Source organism: Schistocerca cancellata, chromosome 2 (genome assembly GCF_023864275.1).
Source record: "Schistocerca cancellata isolate TAMUIC-IGC-003103 chromosome 2, iqSchCanc2.1, whole genome shotgun sequence".
Lineage (NCBI taxonomy): Eukaryota > Metazoa > Arthropoda > Insecta > Orthoptera > Acrididae > Schistocerca > Schistocerca cancellata.
This window is the reverse complement of record NC_064627.1, coordinates 225055399-225077303: the sequence shown is the minus strand read 5'-3', so window position 1 is coordinate 225077303 and position 21905 is coordinate 225055399. Positions and strand designations below refer to the sequence as shown.

Here is a 21905-nt window from a genome sequence, read left to right as displayed (position 1 = left end):
ATTAATATAATATTTGTTTCTTCTTCCTGTAAGAAAAGTTGTCACATTTTGGAAGCAGCCACCATGTTTTTTATTATTATTATTATTATGTTGAACTAATTGTTTCTGCTTGAATTCAAATCATGCATTAATGTGAAAGAAACTAAGGAACTGGGATCTGTAATGAATATCATATTTTATGTTAATGTTAAGTATGTCATGTAAAACAGTCCAAACTGACAGACTTGCAAGATTTTCTTTATGATACTGTTATTAGATTTTCTGACTAGAAAATAATCTGGTACATATGCAGAATGCCACAAACTTATTTCTTCACACCATTATTTTTGTAATGTGTAAAAATGTGAATTTGTAAATCGAATAATTTTTAAATTATAGGAAACTTTGATGCAAGAAATTTATTGCAGGATCACAAAGTGTTTACAGTTATGGGCTCATTTCCATCAGTACGTGAAGCACTGAAGCAGAGAGGGTGGGTTGAAAAACTTACGCCAAACCATTACTGTTACCGCAAGTCTGGTTCACTGTCAGCCCAGGACGATGCTGGTATGTAGTTAGTTAGACTGTTCATCCATAGATCATTTACAAAATTATGTAAAGCACGCCGTCTTAAACGAAAAAAGAAAACATCACTGATCACAACCTCCACCCCTCTCCTCTCTCTCTCTCTCTCTCTCTCTCTCTCTCTCACACACACACACACACACACACACACACACTTATATATATTTGGTTGACTTCAGGACCTTGATGAATTCTTTGTGGTGTTCATTGTATACCTGATTGTTTTAACTGAGTGGTGAAATGATATTCTCATTCAGACCAAAGCTTGTAATTTCGTGCATATTATAATTTTATATTTTAGCTGGCTGCATACTGTGAGAAATCATGTTTTGAAGAATCAAAGATTATTCCAATGCCAAATCAATGTTAAGTGCTTGTTATACCTACAGGCATAGTCTGCTAAGGTGTGGTGTACTATTCTGGGGAAATACCCTTCAAAAAATAGTCAGTTCAGAAAAAAGCTGAGAGATTAGGGTTAGTACATGACACTGCTTACAGTGAATTATGCAGAGGCATTTTTAAAGAATTAAAAATCATAATCGTACCATCTGTATCTGAAAGTATCTGCTTCGTTGTGACCCACAGCGAGTTTTCAGTTTTGAAGAGTGAGGTTCATAATTACGAAACAAGAGATGAGAATGTATGCACAAAAACAAGACTTCAGGACAGTGCAGTATATAAACTGAAAATTCTTTAGTGCACTGCCAAATAAGATCAAAAGAATACCAAACGTTAATAATTTGAAAGAGAACTACAAGATGCACTAATAATCCACAGTTTCTACAGCACTAATAAATACTTGGAATATATCTCAAATTTGTAGGTTCTGCCTCAAAACCTCTCTACTCGTCAGTTTATAATTATCAAAGTATTTCTAGATAAAACTGAGACCTTTTACTAATGTACACCTATTAATTAACGTGTGTAATTATGTGTCTTTTGCGGCTATGTGTGTGGACATGAAATTCTGTTTCCTTATGCATATGTAACTAGAATATTACTTGCTTTAATACAACCAATGAAGATGTGTCAGTAACTTTTCAGCTGTGTGTCTTGTACATAACATTGTGTTTTTGTATACTTTATTAAGCAGGATATTGTTTATTTTATTACAATCAATCAAAATATGAAAGCTAACAGTTTAGAGTTAGCATTACAAGTTATATATACCTATATTTTATATGATACATATTTATATGTAAAATTTTATAATTTCTTCTATTTTGACAAATCATATATCAAAAATGTGATTAAATGGGTACTAAATAAATAATTAAATTATTCATTTCCTTTCCAGACATCAATGAAGCAATCCAAGACTCTCTGATGAACCACACTGCCATTCGTGCATGTGAAAATGAGGCTATGCTAATGACTCGTTTACTCCGAAACACAAGTGTAGATTTCATTTGGTCAATGAGATATGACCCTCTGGAGTATCAAGATGTAAATAAAAAACAATTTATTAACAGACTTCCAAGACCATCATTCACTTCAAAGGTAATGACAGGCAAACATATCTTTTGAGATAAATAATTATGTTTTGAAATCTATGTTTTGTGAAAAGTTTTATGTTAGTTTGTGAGAGGTGTGGAGGCAAAACATAAAGGCCTATGTAAGGCTGCAGTAAAGTAAATGACAGGATTGGTTTCTTTTCCATTCTGGCGTTAAAATTGTTCCTTTTTACTATTATTTATGTGCTTCAGATGTTCAAGCTGATTATTTTTCTGGTGTGAAGGAATAGAAGTGATTAAAATGTTAGAAACCCTAGCTAAAACCATTATATTCTCAAAGCTGTATATTTAAATCTGAAAACTACTTTCCTTTACTGGTTTAACTGCATAGATTACTTCTTATGCCAAAGAAACTGACATGAACACTATGTAACTTAAAAATCTTGGGATACAAATTTTCTTTTGAGAGTGTGCTACTGATTCAATTTATACCAGTACAAACTGCTGTCAAAACAACTGATTGGAATTGATTGAAGGATTTCATTTTTTTTAATTTCTGCTGTCCCTTGGTAAATTAACTGATGTGTTTTGCAAGTGGATATTCCTTAAAAACATGTTATGAACGGACATTCATGAAGTTATCAAACAAAAGCGCTGGTAGGTCGATAGACACACAAGCAAACACAAACATACACACAAAATTCAAGCTTTCGCAACAAACAGTTGCTTCATCAGGAAAGAGGGAAGGAGAGGGAAAGACGAAAGGATGTGGGTTTTAAGGGAGAGGGTAAGGAGTCATTCCAATCCCGGGAGCGGAAAGACTTACCTTAGGGGGAAAAAAGGGACAGGTATACACTCGCACACACACACATATCCATCCGCACATACACAGACACATCCCACATGGAATGTTTCCCTCTATTATATTCATTCATGAAGTTAGATGGATGTAGAATGACTTCCTGATACAACACTGGTACAATGTTTTTTGTCAGTCTAGCAGAATGCGGGCAGGCATTGTTTTGGAGTACTATCAGTTAACACTGACTTTCTGGTTGTTGTTCTTGGATTGCATCTTCAAGACATATCAGTTGTTGACAATAAATGTCAGCAGTGATGGTTACACCTCGGGGAAACAATCTGTAGTACACCACGTGGTCACTGTTCCACCATATGCGTAATATTATCTTTGTGGATGTGCGTAGGTCTTTCTACAGACAGTTGCTGCTTTGTTTTGGGTCAAGCATTCCTTTATTTCCTTTATGTTAGCACAAAGACACCATTTCTCATCACCAGTAACAATACAGGATGGGAATGGTGAGTGTTGTTCATGACCCAGTTAACGATGAACAAGCAGAGATGCACGTGACTGTGATTTTAGCTTAGAGCATGTGATATCCATACAACCAATTTTTGAACATTTCCCATTACATGCAATTGTCAGGCAATGGTGGAATGATCACAGTTCATCACATTTGCTAGTTCTCAAGTACATTTACATCGATCATAGTGGAGTAATACATTTAAATGATCATCACTAAACTCCAAAGGTTTTCCTGAGCAGTGGAGAGTCACTAATGTCAAAATAATTCTCCTCAAAATGAGAAAACCATTCTCTTGACATGTTGTGTCCAGTGGCATTATCACCATGCATAGCGCAATGATTTCTTCACTTGACACTCCATTTTCTAGTCTCCACAGCTATCTTCAAATGACAATATGTAAACTCAAACAGCAACATGGAGTTAACAATAAAAAATGACAATTGATAAATAAACCCATAGCAACCAGAGTACCAAAATCTGAAACAAAAATGCTACAGACTTATGCACCAACATAATAGTAAAGTGTTCCAGGTAACATTTAGTGGATTTCTAAGAATGTAATCAGAATAGTGAACTGCAGTTATGGAAATGTTACACCATAATGTTTTCAAACACTCTATTGAAAAGGAGAATCCAGGGGTATATCCCTAATTTAATTTCTGCACCACTGAAAAGCTGAGTGATATAGGTTTTAGAGTCAGTGGTGCTGAGAAACAGCTCAGATCACTAAAATTGAACAAAGCTCCAGGAATTGATGAAAGTCCTACTGGTATCAAATTCTGTATAAAATTTGTAACAGAGTTAGTTCTCCTTTAACCATAACATACTGTAGCTCTCTTCAACAAATAACGTTACGCAGTAGATGGAAGAGAACACAGGTCACAGCTGTCTACAGTAAGGCTAGCAGAAGTAATCAACAACATTACCATTGAGTATCCTTGACCTCTATTTGTTGTAGAATCTTTGAACATTCTCTAAGATCAAACATAATGAGTTATCTCAAACATAATGAGCTCTTCCAAGCCAACCAGCATGGATTCCAGAAACATCAATCACATGAAACCCTAATCACTTTTCTCACATGATATCCTGAAAGCCATGGACCAAAGCAGTCAGGTAGACAAAGTATTTTTCGACTTCCAAATAACACGTGGAATTCATGACTATATTGAGGACTCTTTTATAGGGAGGAGAGAACATATTATCATGGATAGAGAGTCCTTGATGATTGCAGAAGTAACTTTAGGTATGCCCCAAGGAAGTGTGTTGGGACTGTTGTTGATCATGTTGTATATATTGCAGACAAAATTAATACTCACCTCATACTTTTCACAGATGATGTGGTTATTTATAATGAAGCATAGTCTGGAAAAACTTGCACAAATATTCACTTGGATCCTGATAATATTTTGAAGTGAGACAAGGAATGGCAACATACTCTAGATATTGAGTAATGTAAAACTGTGTCTTTCACGAAATAAAAATAGATAGTGGCCTATGACTACAATATCAGTGAGCCACAATTGAAATCAGTCAATGAATACAAATGCCTGTGTATAACAATTTGAGGCAAAATGAAATGAAACAATCACAAAGCTCAGTTGTAGGTGAAGCAGGTGGTAAAGTACTAGGGAAATGCAGTGTCTGTGTAGGAGATTGCTTAATACCTCTGATCCATACTTCATTATTGCTTACTTGAGAGGTGCCCGTACCATGCAGCACTAGTGGGGGATGTTGAACCACTACAAAGAAGGGCAACATAGGTGATTTGAGTGTGTTTGTCCTCTTGGCTGAGTGTCACAGAGATGCTAAGGAAACTAAACTGCAGACACTTGAAGACAGGTACAAACTGCCATGAGAAATTGTACTTACAAAGTTTCAAGAACTGGCATTAAGTGAGGAATCTAGATGTAGGTAATAGTGCACTTATGGTGGCAGCAGCTTTTCTATTACATTTTGCTGTTTGTAATGGTTTACACAATGAATTATGGGAAGTCAGCATGATGAATCATGAGTCAGATGTAGTTTGCCAGTGATATTCTTGTTTCTAATTTTCCGTTATTTACTGGTATAAAGTTAGTTGATTTTTTGATCTTACAGGTTAGATTTTATCCACATTGTTGGAATTTTCAGAAAAATCATAAATAAGATATGTAAGTAGCTTATTGTTATGAATCTTGGGCTATGCTACATGTAGTCTATTATGGCCAAGATTCATTGACTTCGTCACCTCACAGGCAAATCATCACATTCCAGCCTAAATTAGACCTATGGCTTTGCTAAAATTCAATCTGTCAGCACATCTCATTTTTTACAGTTATCAAAGAAATATGAAAATCAGTAATCAACTTTAAAATTCATAATAATCAGATCACTAAAACTTCTGTGTCTCTGTATGTCAAAAACAAATGCAATAAATTTATATCTTTTGCTGAAAGAAATCATTAGATTCAGCAATTCTCCTTGCCTATTGTATACTATTGTTGGCTACAACCAGTGTCAACAAATTACTAGCATCAGCACACAGTGCAAGATACTTTATTCCAAGGAATATACTACAGCCTTCTATGTGCTGCTCCCATACGAATCATGAGAACAAGATTAGACTAATTACAGTATACACAGAGACTTCTAAGCAGTTATTCTTCCTGTGCTCCATACATGAATGCGACAGCAAGAAGCCCTAATAACAATGGAAAGAACCCTCTGCCATTCACTTCAAGTGGTTTACAGAGAGTGAATGTAGAAATAGAAATAAGAAAAGAGAATTTTAATTTTCAGAAAAAATGCACTGAAATTCCAAAAATATGATCAAAATTAGTAAAAGTAATTCTATTTTTTATTATTTTGATATGTTGTGCCTATTTTTATTTCCATTAATTCACATTAACTTACGACATTTCATCTATATTTCATTTGTGTTACAAATTTGCTCACTTTATTATCACTTATAAGTGAACAGTTAGTAAAGATATAGGGCCTACTCATGAACAGAAACTGTCCTTTTGTTGCTGTAAATTTCAAATAAACTTGGTAAGGAAAAAGAGGATTGCAGTACTGTTATCATAAAATGCTGTAGTACTGATGCAACATGGATGTATGAATGTTAATTTACAATTATCTAATGTACCAAAGATACCTTTTTTATAACATATCTGCATATTTAACATACTTCATTCCATTAATTAATTGTCCATTTCATAGAAACTGGTATCTGATTTTTGTGATTGTGACACATTTTTATTGGGAAAATACAGGAAAAAATTGTGATGAAGGCTGCCTCCAGTACTATTTTAGATATGACTTACTGCTATAGTACACAGAATTCTTAGAAAATTTACTGTTTGCATATTTTCATGTGAAATTATCATAAAGGTAATTAACATGAAGGTAATTTAATAATTGAAAAAATGTGATAAATTTGTAAGTCTGTAGATCTAAATTGACAAAATGAAGTACTGCAGTACTTTGAGAGGGAAGGGGAAGAGACATGACAGTGATCATTAGCTTGTCAATAAATTGTGTTATATGCAAATTCTCCCTTGATGTGAAATTGGACTTCCATAATTGACATAAACATTTTTCTTGATATCTTCACAAAGTTTATTTATTTATTTATTGGTCCTGTGAATTTTGAACTGTACAGTGTATGAAATATATTGGACCAGTCCTTAACACTAGATCAACGGTAGGGATCAAAACACTTTTCAATTTTTATTTCTGCAACATCGAGCTCAGTTGCTAAAAACTTTCTACCATACTTCATGACTTTTCCATGTTTCTTCTACTTTTTACAATAATGTGCTGCAATGTGCTGAACTTCATGATTTCATGGAAATTTCAAGAAGTATATGTGGAACAGTGGAGGGGTTAATCAACCCCAGGTGTACCTCCTTTGTAGAATATTGCTGTTCTCATAATTACAAAGGTAATTGTGTTTCATTTTGCTTTGGTGAACAGTCACTGTGTCAAATAATGATGTATGCATTGTTGGAAAGGTTTCTCACATTGGACATTGTAACATAACTTTTCAGTCATATTTTGCCTGTAACAGGTGTTTACAGTTATGCCACTAATGAAGGGGTTTTCCCTGTTCTGGAAACTCATATGTTGAATGAGAAAATGCCATTGGATTCTGATGGTGGTTTCCTGCCAGAGATAATGAACTATCAAGATAGTGAGACTGATGAAGAGTTATACACAAAATAAGGGAAAGGGCAACCACTCACCTATAGCAAATAGACACTTCGAGCACAGAAACACATGACATGAAAACAGCATTCGCAAAGAAAAGTCAGTAACACAATATTTCTTAGTAGAATGGCTGCTTTGAAGGTATTGAAGAAATGTGTAGGGCCCACTGCATATGCCTGCTGCCAAGTAGATGACTCCATCAACAGTGCCTTCAGACATCTTTTGATGAATCAGTGCTACATATTATAAAAAAGCACACAAAATCAAATGATTAAAATTAAATAGAAAACATCACTTAAACCATATCATATGAGGCAATGATTGGTATTATGTATTTCAGAGGTGCTTTTTGTGCTAAAGGTGTTTCCTTGTATGATTCTGGGTCATGTTCTGCAGGGCCTAATTTTGTCAGGGATAAAATGACAGGACAGATTCCATTAACTTACCAGATTCCTCTGCTTTGTTGAGAAAGCATCACTAAATCAGTGCATTGAAGCTCAATTTGCTCTTATTTGTGAAATGTGGAAACAAGTTCATGCAAAACTACGTCTGCTGTTACCAACCTGGTGAAAATATTACATTTGATAAGTAGTTACTTCCTGACAAAGCAAGGTGTAGGTTTAGCCAGTTTTTCTGTACTAGTTAGCTCTGTAGAAGTATATGTCCAAAAGGTTAGCAACATTTTCAGACATGTTTATTTGCTTATTGTCCACTCAACTCATTGATGATATACTGAGTTGTTAGCTGTCTTCTTCGTTGGTATCTCTGTCATATGACAGGTGTCAAGCACACTCTCTAGACTTTCATCTGTTCTATGCCTCTTCCATAATGTGCTGCTAACTTGGTATATTTTTAGTGCCATCCAGCATTGCAAGACTTCTCATTCTGCCTCTCGTGCCTGCAGTCTTCCCTTAAATGAACTTCCTTCAGGCAATTCACTCTGTACGACCAAGCCAAGAAGTTTTCCTTGTTCTTGTCATTTTATCCATCCACTTCATTTTTAGCCTTTTTCTCCACAACTGCATTTCAAAGGTATCCCAATATTTTGATGTTTCAGTGTGAGAGGAGTCATCCATTCAGCATTTGTTCCACAGGGCCAGACAGCTAACCATGTTTTCTACTTGGCACTTTTGAAAAGATTGCACAACCATGTGCAGCAGAAGTAGCTGATTTGTGGCAGTCAGGTGACTGGTTTTTCTGTCATGACAGTACCCCTGTTCACGCAGCCCTGTCTGTACATTTCTTGTCTGAAAACAATATGATGCCTCTTCCTGTTTTGACAGAATGTTCATGTTTTCATGTATGATTTCATTAGGTTTCATATAATTCTTCAATGTATGCTTTCCACACCTACTTTCCTCTGCAACGAGTGCTATCATCTTCCAATTTTTGCTTAGTATACCGTACCCTTAATGCTGAATTTTTATATTTGTTTGTGAGATTTTCATTGTTCTATACACCTAATTTATCATGCTTTTCCAGTTCTTCAGTCTAGCCTGATTATTTAATCTTCTTTGTTCATTACTTAGTTTCCTATGCCATTTTTTTTCCTTTTGTAGAATGTCCATTCTTTTATTTCCCATGTTCATCGAGCTTATGTGACATACTTAATGTAATTTATTCTTTCCTGTTCTTTCTCTTCTTTACTTCTCTGATCTTTAAGACTTTCAGAATTATATTTTTAACCATATTACATTCTTCTGATGAATAGGAGCTTTCTGCTTTATTTTCCAGTTTTTCTTTGGTGAATCTAGATTCTTCTAGATTCATCTTAATGATGTCATATTTTCTCATCAGCAGTCTTATTTTAATATGCTTCATTTATTTACTAATTTATATTTATTTATTTATTTCTTGTTCTGTTGAATCAGGTAGCGAGTGAATTGCAAGGATATGGAATGTGACAAATTGTACAAAGTTGAAATATAACATACATGACAATAATGGTATAATGGAAATAAAATATGGATTATACAACATATGCTGAATAATTGTGTTTCACTGGGATTGGGTAGTGTATACGGGGAGCAAAGTTAAAGTAAATATTACAATAAATAATTATATGAGTACAACAAACCAAATTTTCACATGGCTGTTATAGTGCCTGAAAAATATGAGAGTGGTAACAGTTTGAACTTAACATATTCCTAAGAAGACAATAAAGATAAAATATATGATACATACGTTGTAGATTAACATGTTCTTGAGTGGAGTAACACAAGAGGGTCCCATCGCCCCCACCCTCCACCCCCTCCCCTCTCCCCCCCAAAAAAGAAAGAAACTTTCAATCCCCTTCAAAGTACTCTTCACTTGCTCTAATAGTATGTCTGATCTTTTATTCTATTTTTTGAAACACTCGTTAAATTCATCTTTTGATGTTTGACAGCACCTCCACCGTTTTTTTCTTCACCTCAGCAACATCAGCAGAACACTTTCCTTTCGTGTCTGTTTTCATTCTAGGGAGATGGGAAAAAAAGAGAAAAAAAAAGGTTGCACTGGACAATGTTATGTGAGTATGGGGGATGTAGAATGCAGTTATATAATTTTCGGTCAAGAACTGTAACACAGACAGGACTATATGAACAGGGGCATTGTGTGATGAAATAACAGTCACCTGACTCTCACAAGTCAGGTCACTTCTGCCGCAAATTGTTGTGCAAATTTTTCAAAATTTCCAAGTAGAAAGCCTGTCTAACTTTCTGACCCTGTGGAATAAACCCTGAATGGATGACTTCTCTCCCACTGAAGAAACAAATCAGCATTGTTTTAATGTTTGATTTCACCTAACAAAAGATCCTGGGATGAGGTGAGCTCAAAATCTTTCACTGGCTTCATTGTAACATTGATTTAGCATCATAAGCATAGCACCATGTTTTGTCACCTGTGATGATTTTTTTAAAAAAGTTTGGATCATTTTGGGACTCATCTTTCAAATAACAGTATGCTTACAAGAGACTTATCCAAAAGACTGAGAACCCCTCTATTAAGAGGTTAACAGTTTCTGCAGAAAAGTTGATATCTATGTGAAAAGTGTTGAAGGTGTTATTGCCATATTCCTCTCCTCCATACCACCAGTTTGTAAGCAGTCATTTGAATAATATAAGTGACATATACAAAAACTATATAAAACTATATGTTACCAGTCCCTACACTGAATGTAATTGTAGGCAAAGAGGCTCCACTGAACTCACTGCATACCTCCTCCACATACAACGAGCAAGTTGGCACAGAAGTAACACACTGGTCTTGTATTCAGGAGGATGTCAGTCCAAATCTCAGTCGCATTCCAGATTTACATTTTCTACATACACATACACTCTGAAAATCATTCTGAGTGCATGGAAAAGGGTACTTCTGATAATAATGTAATAATAATAATTTTGTGTTGCTCAATGGCTGGGTGCAAATCTGTTAATTACGTGGTACTTTGGTGACTAGCATGTCCTTAATCTATCCAATTATCAAACCAGGGAATCCAAACCATGTGTCATTCCTGGTGACTTCTCACATTGTTGAGAAGAGAAGGTTAGCTTAAGGCAGACTAAAAATTCCATGGTTCAATGGGGATTCAGTCTTGCAACCTCCCAGTTTCCAAACATATGCTTTACTACTAGACCACATGGCCCAGTGGTTCTTCCAATTGCACCATGTAATAGGTTACATTCATGTGGGGAACATGGGAAGAATGACTCCTTAAATGTCTATCACTGTTATTAGTGTAATCTTTTCTATGCTGTTCTTACAAAAGAGATTTATAGGAACTAAATGTATTCTCAGATTCCTCTCACAATACTGAAACTTCATAATAAACTATCATGGGATATCAGACATCTGTCTTTAAGCATTTGGCAGTTCAGTTTCTTCAGCATCTCTGTGGCACTCTCCCATGAGTCAAACAAACATATAAATATTCATGCTGCCCATCATATGCAATGTTGGTCCTGTTGGGTATGGGTCCCACACTTAAGCTAGGATGGATTGAACAAGTGTTTTGTAAGCAATCTCCTTTGTAGAGTGATTACATTTACTTAATATCCTGCCATTTAACCGAATCCCACCACCTACTTTATCTATGCTTGAGCCTTTATGATTATTCCATTTCATATACCCACAGTTATTTGTAAGAGTTGACTGATTCTAACTGTGACTCTTTGTGGAAGTCATGGGATACTACATTTTTGCATTTTGTGAAGTGCACATTTTTCGACATTTAAAACAAGCTGCCAAGCTTTGCACCTCTTTCACAACTTAGCAAAATCTAACTGAATATTTGTGCAGCTTTTTTCAGGCATTACTTCATGATAGGGAATTGCATAAGCTATAAAATGGTCTTAGGTAACCATTAATATTGTCTGCCAGGTCATAAACATACAACATGAACAGTGAGAGTCCTAACACTTCCCCTGTGCTCACCTGAAGTTACTTCTAAATCTGTCAATGACTGTCCAACATGCTATGTCCTGCTGGGAAATCCTCAATCCAGTCACACATTTCACATGGATATTCCATATGATTGTTCTTTTGTTAATAAGTCTTGGCATAATATTGAGTAAAATTTTCTGGAAGTCAGTAAGTGCTGCATCTGTCAGATTTCTTTCATCCATGGCTCCAAGATGTTATGTATGAAAAGTGCTATTTGAGTTTTGCATGACTGACGTTTTTGGCTTTGAGGAAGTTATTTTGTTTGAGATGCCTCATTACGTTTCAGCTCAGATTATGTTGATTACTAGGATTTTAATAGTCTCATCTGCAGGGGCCATTTCTTTGGATCTTATACAGATGCTTTGTGGTCTCCTTCAGCTGTCATTATGTGGACTGGATGCTCAGTCACCTAATATAAAAAATCCTTGTGTGCACCTTACACACATTCGGCTACCTGTGTAGCAGCCTCTGATGTATAGTACATAGCTGACCTACTTAGAGAGACCCTATAGCTCTCAGACCTGTGGCACATGTCTAAAAGGTCACAGACTAGCTTGTACAGAAATTTTGAAGTCTTTGTTTCAAGCCTCCCAGTCATATCAAAACCATGACACTACAATCAGTCCTATGTACAATGCTGCAGATTGTGATCTGTGTTGAAATTCAGTGAGCATGTCTGATCTTCTCTGCCTTTTCTTCCAATCATTGAAATAATCCAAATGTGACCACAAAGCCCAGACAAAAGGTGTTGTTTGATCAGGTGTGTATTATACTCTGCAGTTGGTTGCACCATATTCCATAACTGACTATCTGAACAGCCATATCAACACCCTGAATGAAGCCTCCAGGTGTATACAATGCATGAACTAGGTAATCCTTCTCATCTATTGCTGTCAAGAGATGATCTATTGCTCCAAGAGATGAACTATTCCCTATCATGATGAAAAGCTCCCAGGTTTCCAGCTAAGTGGCAGGTGTCAGTTTATAATGATGATGAGGAGGAGGAGTAGGAGCAGCATGAAACTCATCAAAATGACCCAGCTTCCCAACACTGTCATCCAGCTAGGCCTCCTGTAGGGCTTTTTGCCACTACATCAGTTGTTTAGGATGGTACTTTTGTGCACTTTAGATATCCTTCTTGTAGAGGATCTTGTGTGTTCTTTCAACTACTGGGCACAGTTTTTTGTTTTAGTGATTTGATATATTATCTTGCACAGCAAGATGATATCAAAAAAAAAAAAATGCTCAGGATGAGTGCAAACTACCACAATGTGTGGTACCCATGAGAACCACTTGGTGCCATCCTAGTTGGTGTGCAGAGTCAAAAGGTACAGTCAGGCTCAAACATGGAAACTGCAAGAGCTGGCAATGTGAAGAATTTAACACTTATACAAAGCAAGTATAGGCTGAGTAAACAAGGTATGGGATTACACTAACATGTGACTAACTTTGTAGTCCATATGGTTAAACCAGGAAAGCTAGGACTGCAGAGACACTGCCGAATGTATGCAACACATACACCACTTATGGAGTTGCAGATCACCCCTCCCCTCAACCACAAACAGCTGCTCATGTGACATATGTGAGTCTGACAGGGATACCAAATCTCTTCCCTCTTTTAAGTAACATATGGCTGAAATTGCCCAGGCCTGTGCCAGAGTTGCCAACTCAAGAGAACAAGGTGTGACGGGGATACCCACAAGGGGTTTTGCCTTGGTGAGCTCTGCTGGGATGTCATGGAAGATGTTTGAGGTGGTAATGGGCTGATGCTCAATCATAGGTTGGTGGTCAAGATCTGTTGAGTACTAAGGGGGTGGGGCTGATTGTGCTGGCTGGGGCAATGATGGAGAGGGATACTCTACCTTCATGAGATCTCCCCTGGTAAACAGTTCTCCTGAGTGGTGAGTGTCTCTGGGTGACAGTGTAAATTATGTGGCAAGCAGTGCATAGGTATGCACAGATATAGTGGGAACATCCACAGTTACCACTCAGTGCCACAAACATCCACAGTTACCACTCAGTGCTTGTTGGTGTGTTCACTGCTAACCTACCAACTATATAAAGTTGACACCTCGTATGTCCTACCATGGTGCCTTGTGTCCACCCTGGTGTTAGCCTAAAATGAGTGTGTCCGTATGGTAGAATCTTGCTGGTACCATGGCGTTGCCATTGGTGCCAGGCACAATAGGTCAAAGAGGCCATTCGGCTAATGGCTGTGCAGCATATTAGCCGGACTGTGCTTCTTGATTGGAGTTGCTTGGTAAGATGCCAAAAAAAATGGCAGAATGCTAAAATTTCCTCTGACACTAACTGGTGATCATTGTCTGAGACTAGGGTGCACAGCAAACCCTCAATAGCAAAAGGCCCCGGTATTAGCGTATGATATCATGAAGGACAATGTAGTAACGAATAGGTAATGAGACAAGGTGTCAATCACTAATAGCCATGTGGACCCCAAGAAGGACTGGTGAAGTCTACAAGCACATTGTCCCATGGATGCTCTGGTATAGACTATGTAGAAAATTTTTATTGTGGGGTTGCCTGGTTGTGCTTGTATGCTGAACAGGCATGCACTGCATTTTCAATGTAGAACTAATTGCTCACCAATAGACACGTTGCCAGGCCAATGCTTTCATGTGTGACACTCCTCAATGGGATTCATGTTCATTTGCAGAATGCATTGTCACAATGGCAGTGGAAAAACAACGTAGCAGTTCTTATCTTTTGTAGCTAACCATAGGACTTCTTCTGCAATCTTGAACTTAATGCAAAGTTTGCAGTACATTCAGAGAACTGGGTCTGATGCCATGGGAAAAAGCTTTGGGCATCCTTGCTGCACTGATGTAATCACTCTGTGTAAGACCAGATCCATACCCATAGTGTCTGCAATTTCCTGCACTATCAAAGAAAATTTATTGAGCGTATCCTGAAGGTTTTGGCCTGGTGCAAAACAGATTGCCTCCTGCTTGCCAAAGTTGATGTCACAACCTGCCATAAACCATAACAAGGCGTCCACATTCGCGTGTTGGGAGGTGAGCCTGCAACAAATGTCATAAGAATAATTACTCAGAAGCAAGGCCCAGTTCTGTAAACACTGTGCCATTCTGTTCATGAGATTGGACAGGGACCAAACATTGAGATGAGTGGCTTATGGCCTGTAAGGAGTTGGAACTTAGTCTGCTGCACAAGAAAAAATGGAACTTTTTTAATCCACACATGATTGTGAGTGCCTCTGTCTTAATCAGAGAATAATTTCTGTGCACTGCCAAGAAGATCTTAGAGGTAAACTCATATTGGGATTTCTGTGAGAGAGCACAGCACCAGTACCATATCAAGATGCATCAGGTGCCAGAATCAGTGGCTTATAGGGGCTGAAATTGGCCAAAGACGGAGCAGAAGTGTTGTTTCAATTTCTGGAACATTGGCTAATGTAGCTCCAACCACACAAACTTCACTCCTTTCATGCAAAGCTGGTTCAATGGATGACAAAAGGGGGCATCCCATGGAATGAATTTCACACAGTATTCTACTTTTCTTAAAGTGATTCTGACTACCTGATATTGTTAGGAGCTAGCAAATTTTCTGTTTCTGCAGTACACTCTGCTGTTGGTATAATACTGCCCATACATAACACGTGCCCTAAGTAATGCACTGTAGGAGCTAAAAAACTACATATTTCAAGCTCACAACAAGGCCAGTTGTCTACCAGTTGTTGGAAAACTGCCTGCAGATTCTGCAAATACTGTTCTCTTGTGGAGCCAGTAACTCAGATGTCATCCAGATAGTTGATTCAACACAGTATATCTGACAGGGTGTATACAACCTGGGACAACCGGGAGATCCAGGAAAGACCCGGGAATTTTTTCATCTGGGAGAAAATCGGGAAAAACCCGGGAATTTTTTAGAATTCTGGGAATTTTTCACTGTTTTAGTTGTCAGTTAATTTTTTGTAATTTTGACTGGTAAGACCAACACTCTAACAGAGGATATTTCTGTATCCTGCTACTGCAGAATAATAGTGCAACAACAAAACATGAACGAGAGAATAAAACTTAAATTGCAAAGGAAATGTGCCATATAAAAAAAGCACAGAGCTCATACAAGTGTCTGCCAACATCAAAATCTGTGAAAGGCTTTAGGAAGACTATGTAATGCTTTGTAACAACAAATTACTTCCGATCTGCGTGACGTCACAAATGCTTACATTATATTCTTTTAAGCAGTTACGAGCGGGCTCAGGCACATGCGCAGTTGAGTCGCATATGAGTAGTATCTTCTCCCGCATCTGGCTACAGAAAAGTCACTGTTGGCTGTGTAAGCAGCAAATCTGGGTATTTGAACTGTGCAAATTTTTTTTTTTTTTTTTTTGGGGGGGGGGGGGGGTGAGATCCAGGGAAAATCTGGGAATTTTGTTTTCCTTGTCCGTGTCCTGTCTGATTTGCTGAAGAAGTTACTAGAGCAGGCTCGTCCAAACTGTGCCTCTGGGGCGCTAGTGCCTGCGATCGCCCACAGCCAGCACCCCGGGTGAATTCGTATGTTGTCGCAGTGGCCGAGCCATGTCGCCTGGCTGGCCGTGGATATCGCATGCCGAGCTTCGCCATGCCGCTGTATGCAAATATACCAATAGATAAAAATTTATTTTGCGACCACACATCGCTGTCCTTTTCAGCAGAACTGGGGGAAAACACATCTAAAACCAATCTTTTTTGTTAGTTTTTTTATTTGAGTTCAATGAATGAAACAATTAATTGTTAAAGTGATAAAAGTGTTTTAAAAACAGGATTGTACAAAATTAATTATATGTTCTTTTTTGGCATGGTACGAGCAGGAAACAGATGGGCAAAGTTTGTGCACAAGTTACAAATGATCGCTGAGAATTGTGAAAGCAGGGAAACCCTTTGCTGCTGGGAATCTCATCAAGGATTGCCTGGTCGACTCAGCGGCTTGTATTTGTCCACCAGACCACACGGAAAAATTTGAAGAAATAGCTCTTTCACCTCAAACAGTTGCTCACAGAGCCAAAGATATGGTCTCAGATATGGAGCAGCAATTAATGGAGAGAGCAGCAAACTTCATTTCACTTTCTATCGCTTTTGATGAGTCCACGAACGTTGCGAACATATCTCAGCTCGTCATATTCATTCGAGGTGTCGACAACAATCTGCGTGTCACCAAAGAATTTCTCGATGTTATACCATTAAAAGACACAACCATGGGTTTGGATATTTTTCTAGCCATGGAAAATGTGTTAGAGTCAATGGGTTTAAAATGGGAACGCCTGACCAGTGCAACAAGGGATGGAGCCCCTGCGCTACGAGGGATACGCACTGAATTTCTGAGTTACATGAGGTCAAAAATGGCTGAAGTTGGCTGTTCCTTATTCACGGCAATCCATTGTCTGATACACCAGGAGGCACTTTGTGCAAAGATTGTCAACATAAAAAAATGTTATGGACACTGTTCCTCGAACTGTTAATTATCTTCGCTCGCATGGATTCACACATCACCAATTTAAAGAATTTCTGGCTGAGATCGAAGAGGAATACCCGGACATCCCCTATCACACTGAAGTAAGATGGCTGAGCAGAGGAAAGGTGCTTCATCGGTTTTTCTCCTTGAGGGGTGAAATAAATACCTTTTTGGAAATTAAATGACGTCCAGAAGAATTACTTTGTCATCCTAAGCGGGTGGTGAATTTGGCTTTTTTGAGTGACCTTACTAGTCATTTAAATACATTGAACATTTCACTCCAACACAAAAACCACTATGTCATTGATTTAGTGCAAACGATTCAGGCATTTAGGGGGAAAAAAAACTTATTTGTGGGAAAAACAATTGCGTGACATGAATTGTGGACACTTTCCTGCGCAAGACAGCGTTAAAGAACATGGAGTTTTCAGATTATGTTGCAATCATCTGCAAATTACAAGAACGGTTTGAAAACAGATTTTTGGAGATAAGTGAGCTTCAAAGCTTCAGTCGGCCTTAGATATATTGGTTCCCCCTTTTTCCCTTCGGCATAGGACATCTGACAAGTGCTTCAACTAAAGCTGATTGACCTGCAGTGCAATATCTGCCTGAAGGACCGCTTTCTCATGTGTAAAACTTTGGATGACTTTTACAGCTGTCTTCCACGAGCGAAATATCCTCTTTCGCACAAGCACGCGGCCTAAGTTCTCTCAATGTTTGGTTCCACGTATATCTGTGAGCACTTTTTCTCTCTTTTAAAGCTTGCTAAAACTAAGAACCGTTCATTACTTGGAGATAAAAATTTGACTAATTCTTTGAGGTTATCAGTCTCAGGGAATATTGTACCAAACATTGACAAAACCGTTTCCTCGAAAAAGAAAAAAAGTGTAAAATGTTAATTGTCTTCTCTAATAACATTGACTGTAAGAATTAAAGAGCTTTATAACCTTAATTCTATTTTTAATAAGTTTTCAAACTTGGTCAGTTAAAATTATTACGTACAAAACAGCAAACTAAGGGTCAGATTTATAAACTCTGAAAAGGGATACAAAGAGATGTAGCCCGAAGTATAACAAAAAATATTTACTTGTAACTGCTAACAGTAAGAATGAGACTCTATATCCCTTACATAAAGTTATTTCTAAAATAGAATATTTATGACTAGTTCATTTAAGAAACTGATTTAATTTTCAGAAGATGCCTATTGTACATATGACAAGTGTGCGTGTGCAGTACTAATAGAATGAACCTGTGGGTCAGAAAGCAACTAAGATGTTCTTCGATTCTTGTTTTGTATATTGATTTGTATAGCTTTGCGTAGCAATTCTGCCACACGAACACTAGTTGTTACCTAAACGGTAAATGTTTGCTTGTTTACTCTGTAATTTTGTTTGTGTTGGATCTGACAGCGGGATAGTCCAGCGCAGAGCAGTGGTGTGCGGTCTCACTAGCTCTGCAGCTCTCTCTCTCTCACTCCTATGCCTACACTAGCAACATACAGTCGCGGACAGAGTGCTGAACTACACTGCCTTGCGCCCGTGGGGCGCGGGCGCGCCCACCGGGCACAATTCTTGGATGAGCCTGTGCTAGAGTATTCCTGGGGCTGAAGCTAGTCCTAACAGCAAATGGTTAGACTGGTACATCCCAAAAGATGCATTTAATACTAAAATTGGTGGAGACTCAGCATCCAATGGTAGCTGCAAGCATACATCTCAGAGATCAATTCTGAAAAAAATAGTGTTGGCCAATATAACCAGTAGCTCTTTGGGTTGTGGTCTGTTTCACTTAGTGCACTGATTGTGTACTTGAAATTGCTGCAGTCGTAACATTGTCAGTGAGTTTCTGAATCACAGCAGTGAAGGTAGCCCACTATTTTGATGAAATGAGTGAGACCTTTCTGAAGTATCACCATCTGTTGAGTTCCACCTTCCCTTTATCTTGCATTGAAAATTGTGCAGGTGGGCTCAACAGAACTGCTGAAAGTTTCAGTGTTATGTGGGCTTCAAAATTCGTGTCTACCCAGGTCCTTAAAGAAAGTTGATTGAACAATTGCAGCAATGCCTCCAAGTTCTGAAATGGTACTGTCTGAGAGAAAAGGTTAAGTTTATCAACTACTTCAAATCCAAGAATAGTGAATGCATCAAGCCTGAAAAAGTTTTCTGCCAGCTATAAATTTACAACCAACATTGTGAGCTGTCATTTCACAATTTTGTATTGGTCTTGGCTTGTAGTTGTCCTCACAAGGGAATCCACTGCCCATTATAAAATATTACTCAGCACTGAGAGTGTTCTAATGTGGGGCACCCCAGATGGCGATAATTATCTCAGATTGACTGAGGTCCCTGTACCTAATTGAAACCTTGTACGACACCCAGTTATTTCCAAATGTAACATGATACAGTGCAGCATAGGCACTCTGACATGTTCATAAGCTCTGTTGTGAATGCAGGAATATTCCCCCATGGTGCTGCTTGCCATTGCTTCCTGCACAGCTACAAATTTCCTGCACATCAAACAGATGTGCAGAACTATAGACCTATATCTCTAATGTTGATCAGTTGTAGAATTTTGGAACACGTATTATGTTCAAGTGTAATGACTTTTCTGGAGACTAGAAATCTACTCTGTAGGAATCAGCATGGGTTTCGAAAAAGACGATTGTGTGAAACCCAGCTCACGCTGTTCGTCCACGAGACTCAGAGGGCCTTAGACACGGGTTCCGAGGTAGATACCACATTTCTTGACTTCCACAAGGCGTTTGATACAGTTCCCCACAGTCATTTAATGAACAAAGTAAGAGCATGTGGACTATCAGACCAATTGTGTGATTGGATTGAAGAGTTCCTAGATAACAGAACCCAGTATGTAATTATCAATGGAGAGAAGCCTTCCAAAGTAAGAGTGATTTCAGGTGTGCCACAGGGGAGTGTTGTAGGACCATTGCTATTCACAGTATATATAAATGACCTTGTGGATAACATTGGAAGTTCACTGAGGCTTTTTGCGGATGATGCTGTAGTGTATTGAGAGGTTGTAACAATGGAAAATTGTACTGAAATGCAGGAGGATCTGCAACGAATTGACACATGGTGCAGGGAATGGCAATTGAATCTCAATGTAGACAAGTGTAATGTGCTGCAACTACATAGAATGAAAGATCCTTTATCATTTAGCTACAATATAGCAGGTCAGCAACTGGAAGCAGTTAATTCCATAAATTATCTGGGAGTAGGCATTAGGAGTGTTTTAAAATGGAATAACCATATAAAATTAATCGTCGGTAAAGCAGATGCCACACTGAGATTCATTGGAAGAATCCTAAGGAAATACAGTCCAAAAACAAAGGAAGTAGGTTACAGTACACTTGTTTGCCCACTGTTTGAATACTGCTCACCGATGTGGGATCCCTACCAGGTAGGGTTGATAGAAGAGATAGAGAAGATCCAACGAAGAGCAATGCGCTTGGTTACAGGGTCATTTAGTAATTGTGAAAGTGTTATGCAGATGATAGATAAACTCCAGTGGAAGACTCTGCAAGAGAGACGCTCAGTAGCTCGGTACGGGCTTTTGTTGAAGTTTCGAGAACATACCTTCAACAAGGAGTCAAGCAGTATATTGCTCCCTCCTATGCATATCTTGTGAAGAGACCATGAGGATAAAATCAGAGAGATTAGAGCCCACACAGAGGCATACCAACAATCTTTCTTTCCACGAACAATACGTAACTGGAATAGAAGGGAGAAACAATAGAGGTACTCAAGGTACCCTCCGCCACACACCGTCAGGTGGCTTGCAGAGTATGGATGTAGATGTAGACAGTGTCCATGATGATTGAGCTATAAATGGGCAGCTACCTCATGCACTTGCTGACTGTATTGGCAGAGTAATTTATACAATTCTGCAAAATCTACTTTTTCAGCGTCCATAAGGTGTCACAGTCTCAACAAACTACTACTACTCTCTTACCTACGGGAGAGGTAATTTTCCCACCTTTCTGTGATCACATCAACCTGCAAATGGGGCCACTGGCAGAGGCTGTACCACCTACACTTATGCCACAGGCTCCCACACTGCTGGATGTGTGGTCAGCAAACAGATTAGTAAATGCATTTTGTTCCACTGTTGTTGTTTTAGCTGCTCCTCCTGCACTGCATTTGTTGTGTCTGTCTCTCTAAAAATACTGGTTCCCCATGGCCACTATATACAACACTAATGTGGAATATACACTCCAGAGCAAGTTCTCCTTGCCAACTGCTATATCTCTTGCAGTGGGATGATAGATCCACAAAAGATGTTCAAGATGAGTGTGGAGTACCACAGAGTGTAGCACATGCAAAAAACACCAGATGTCAATCTAATTGGTGAACAGTCCAAAAGCATTTTCAGGGACAAACATGGAAACAGTAGACTTATGCAAAGCAAGCATGGACCAAGTAAATAAGACCCAGACTTGCACTAAAGTGCAATTGACTTTAGA

General features: G+C 38.2%; 1 protein-coding gene across 1 annotated transcript in view; it reads left to right on the top strand.

Moving 5' to 3' along the window:
• The window catches only part of LOC126161550 (tubulin glycylase 3A-like), a 156390-nt gene that overhangs the window by 1170 nt on the left and 133315 nt on the right, over positions 1–21905 (top strand). Inside the window, exons 2-3 of the mRNA XM_049917485.1 lie at positions 408–546; positions 1862–2064. Of these exons, the coding sequence (XP_049773442.1) occupies positions 408–546; positions 1862–2064 (342 nt within the window). The remainder of the gene's footprint in view (positions 1–407; positions 547–1861; positions 2065–21905) is intronic.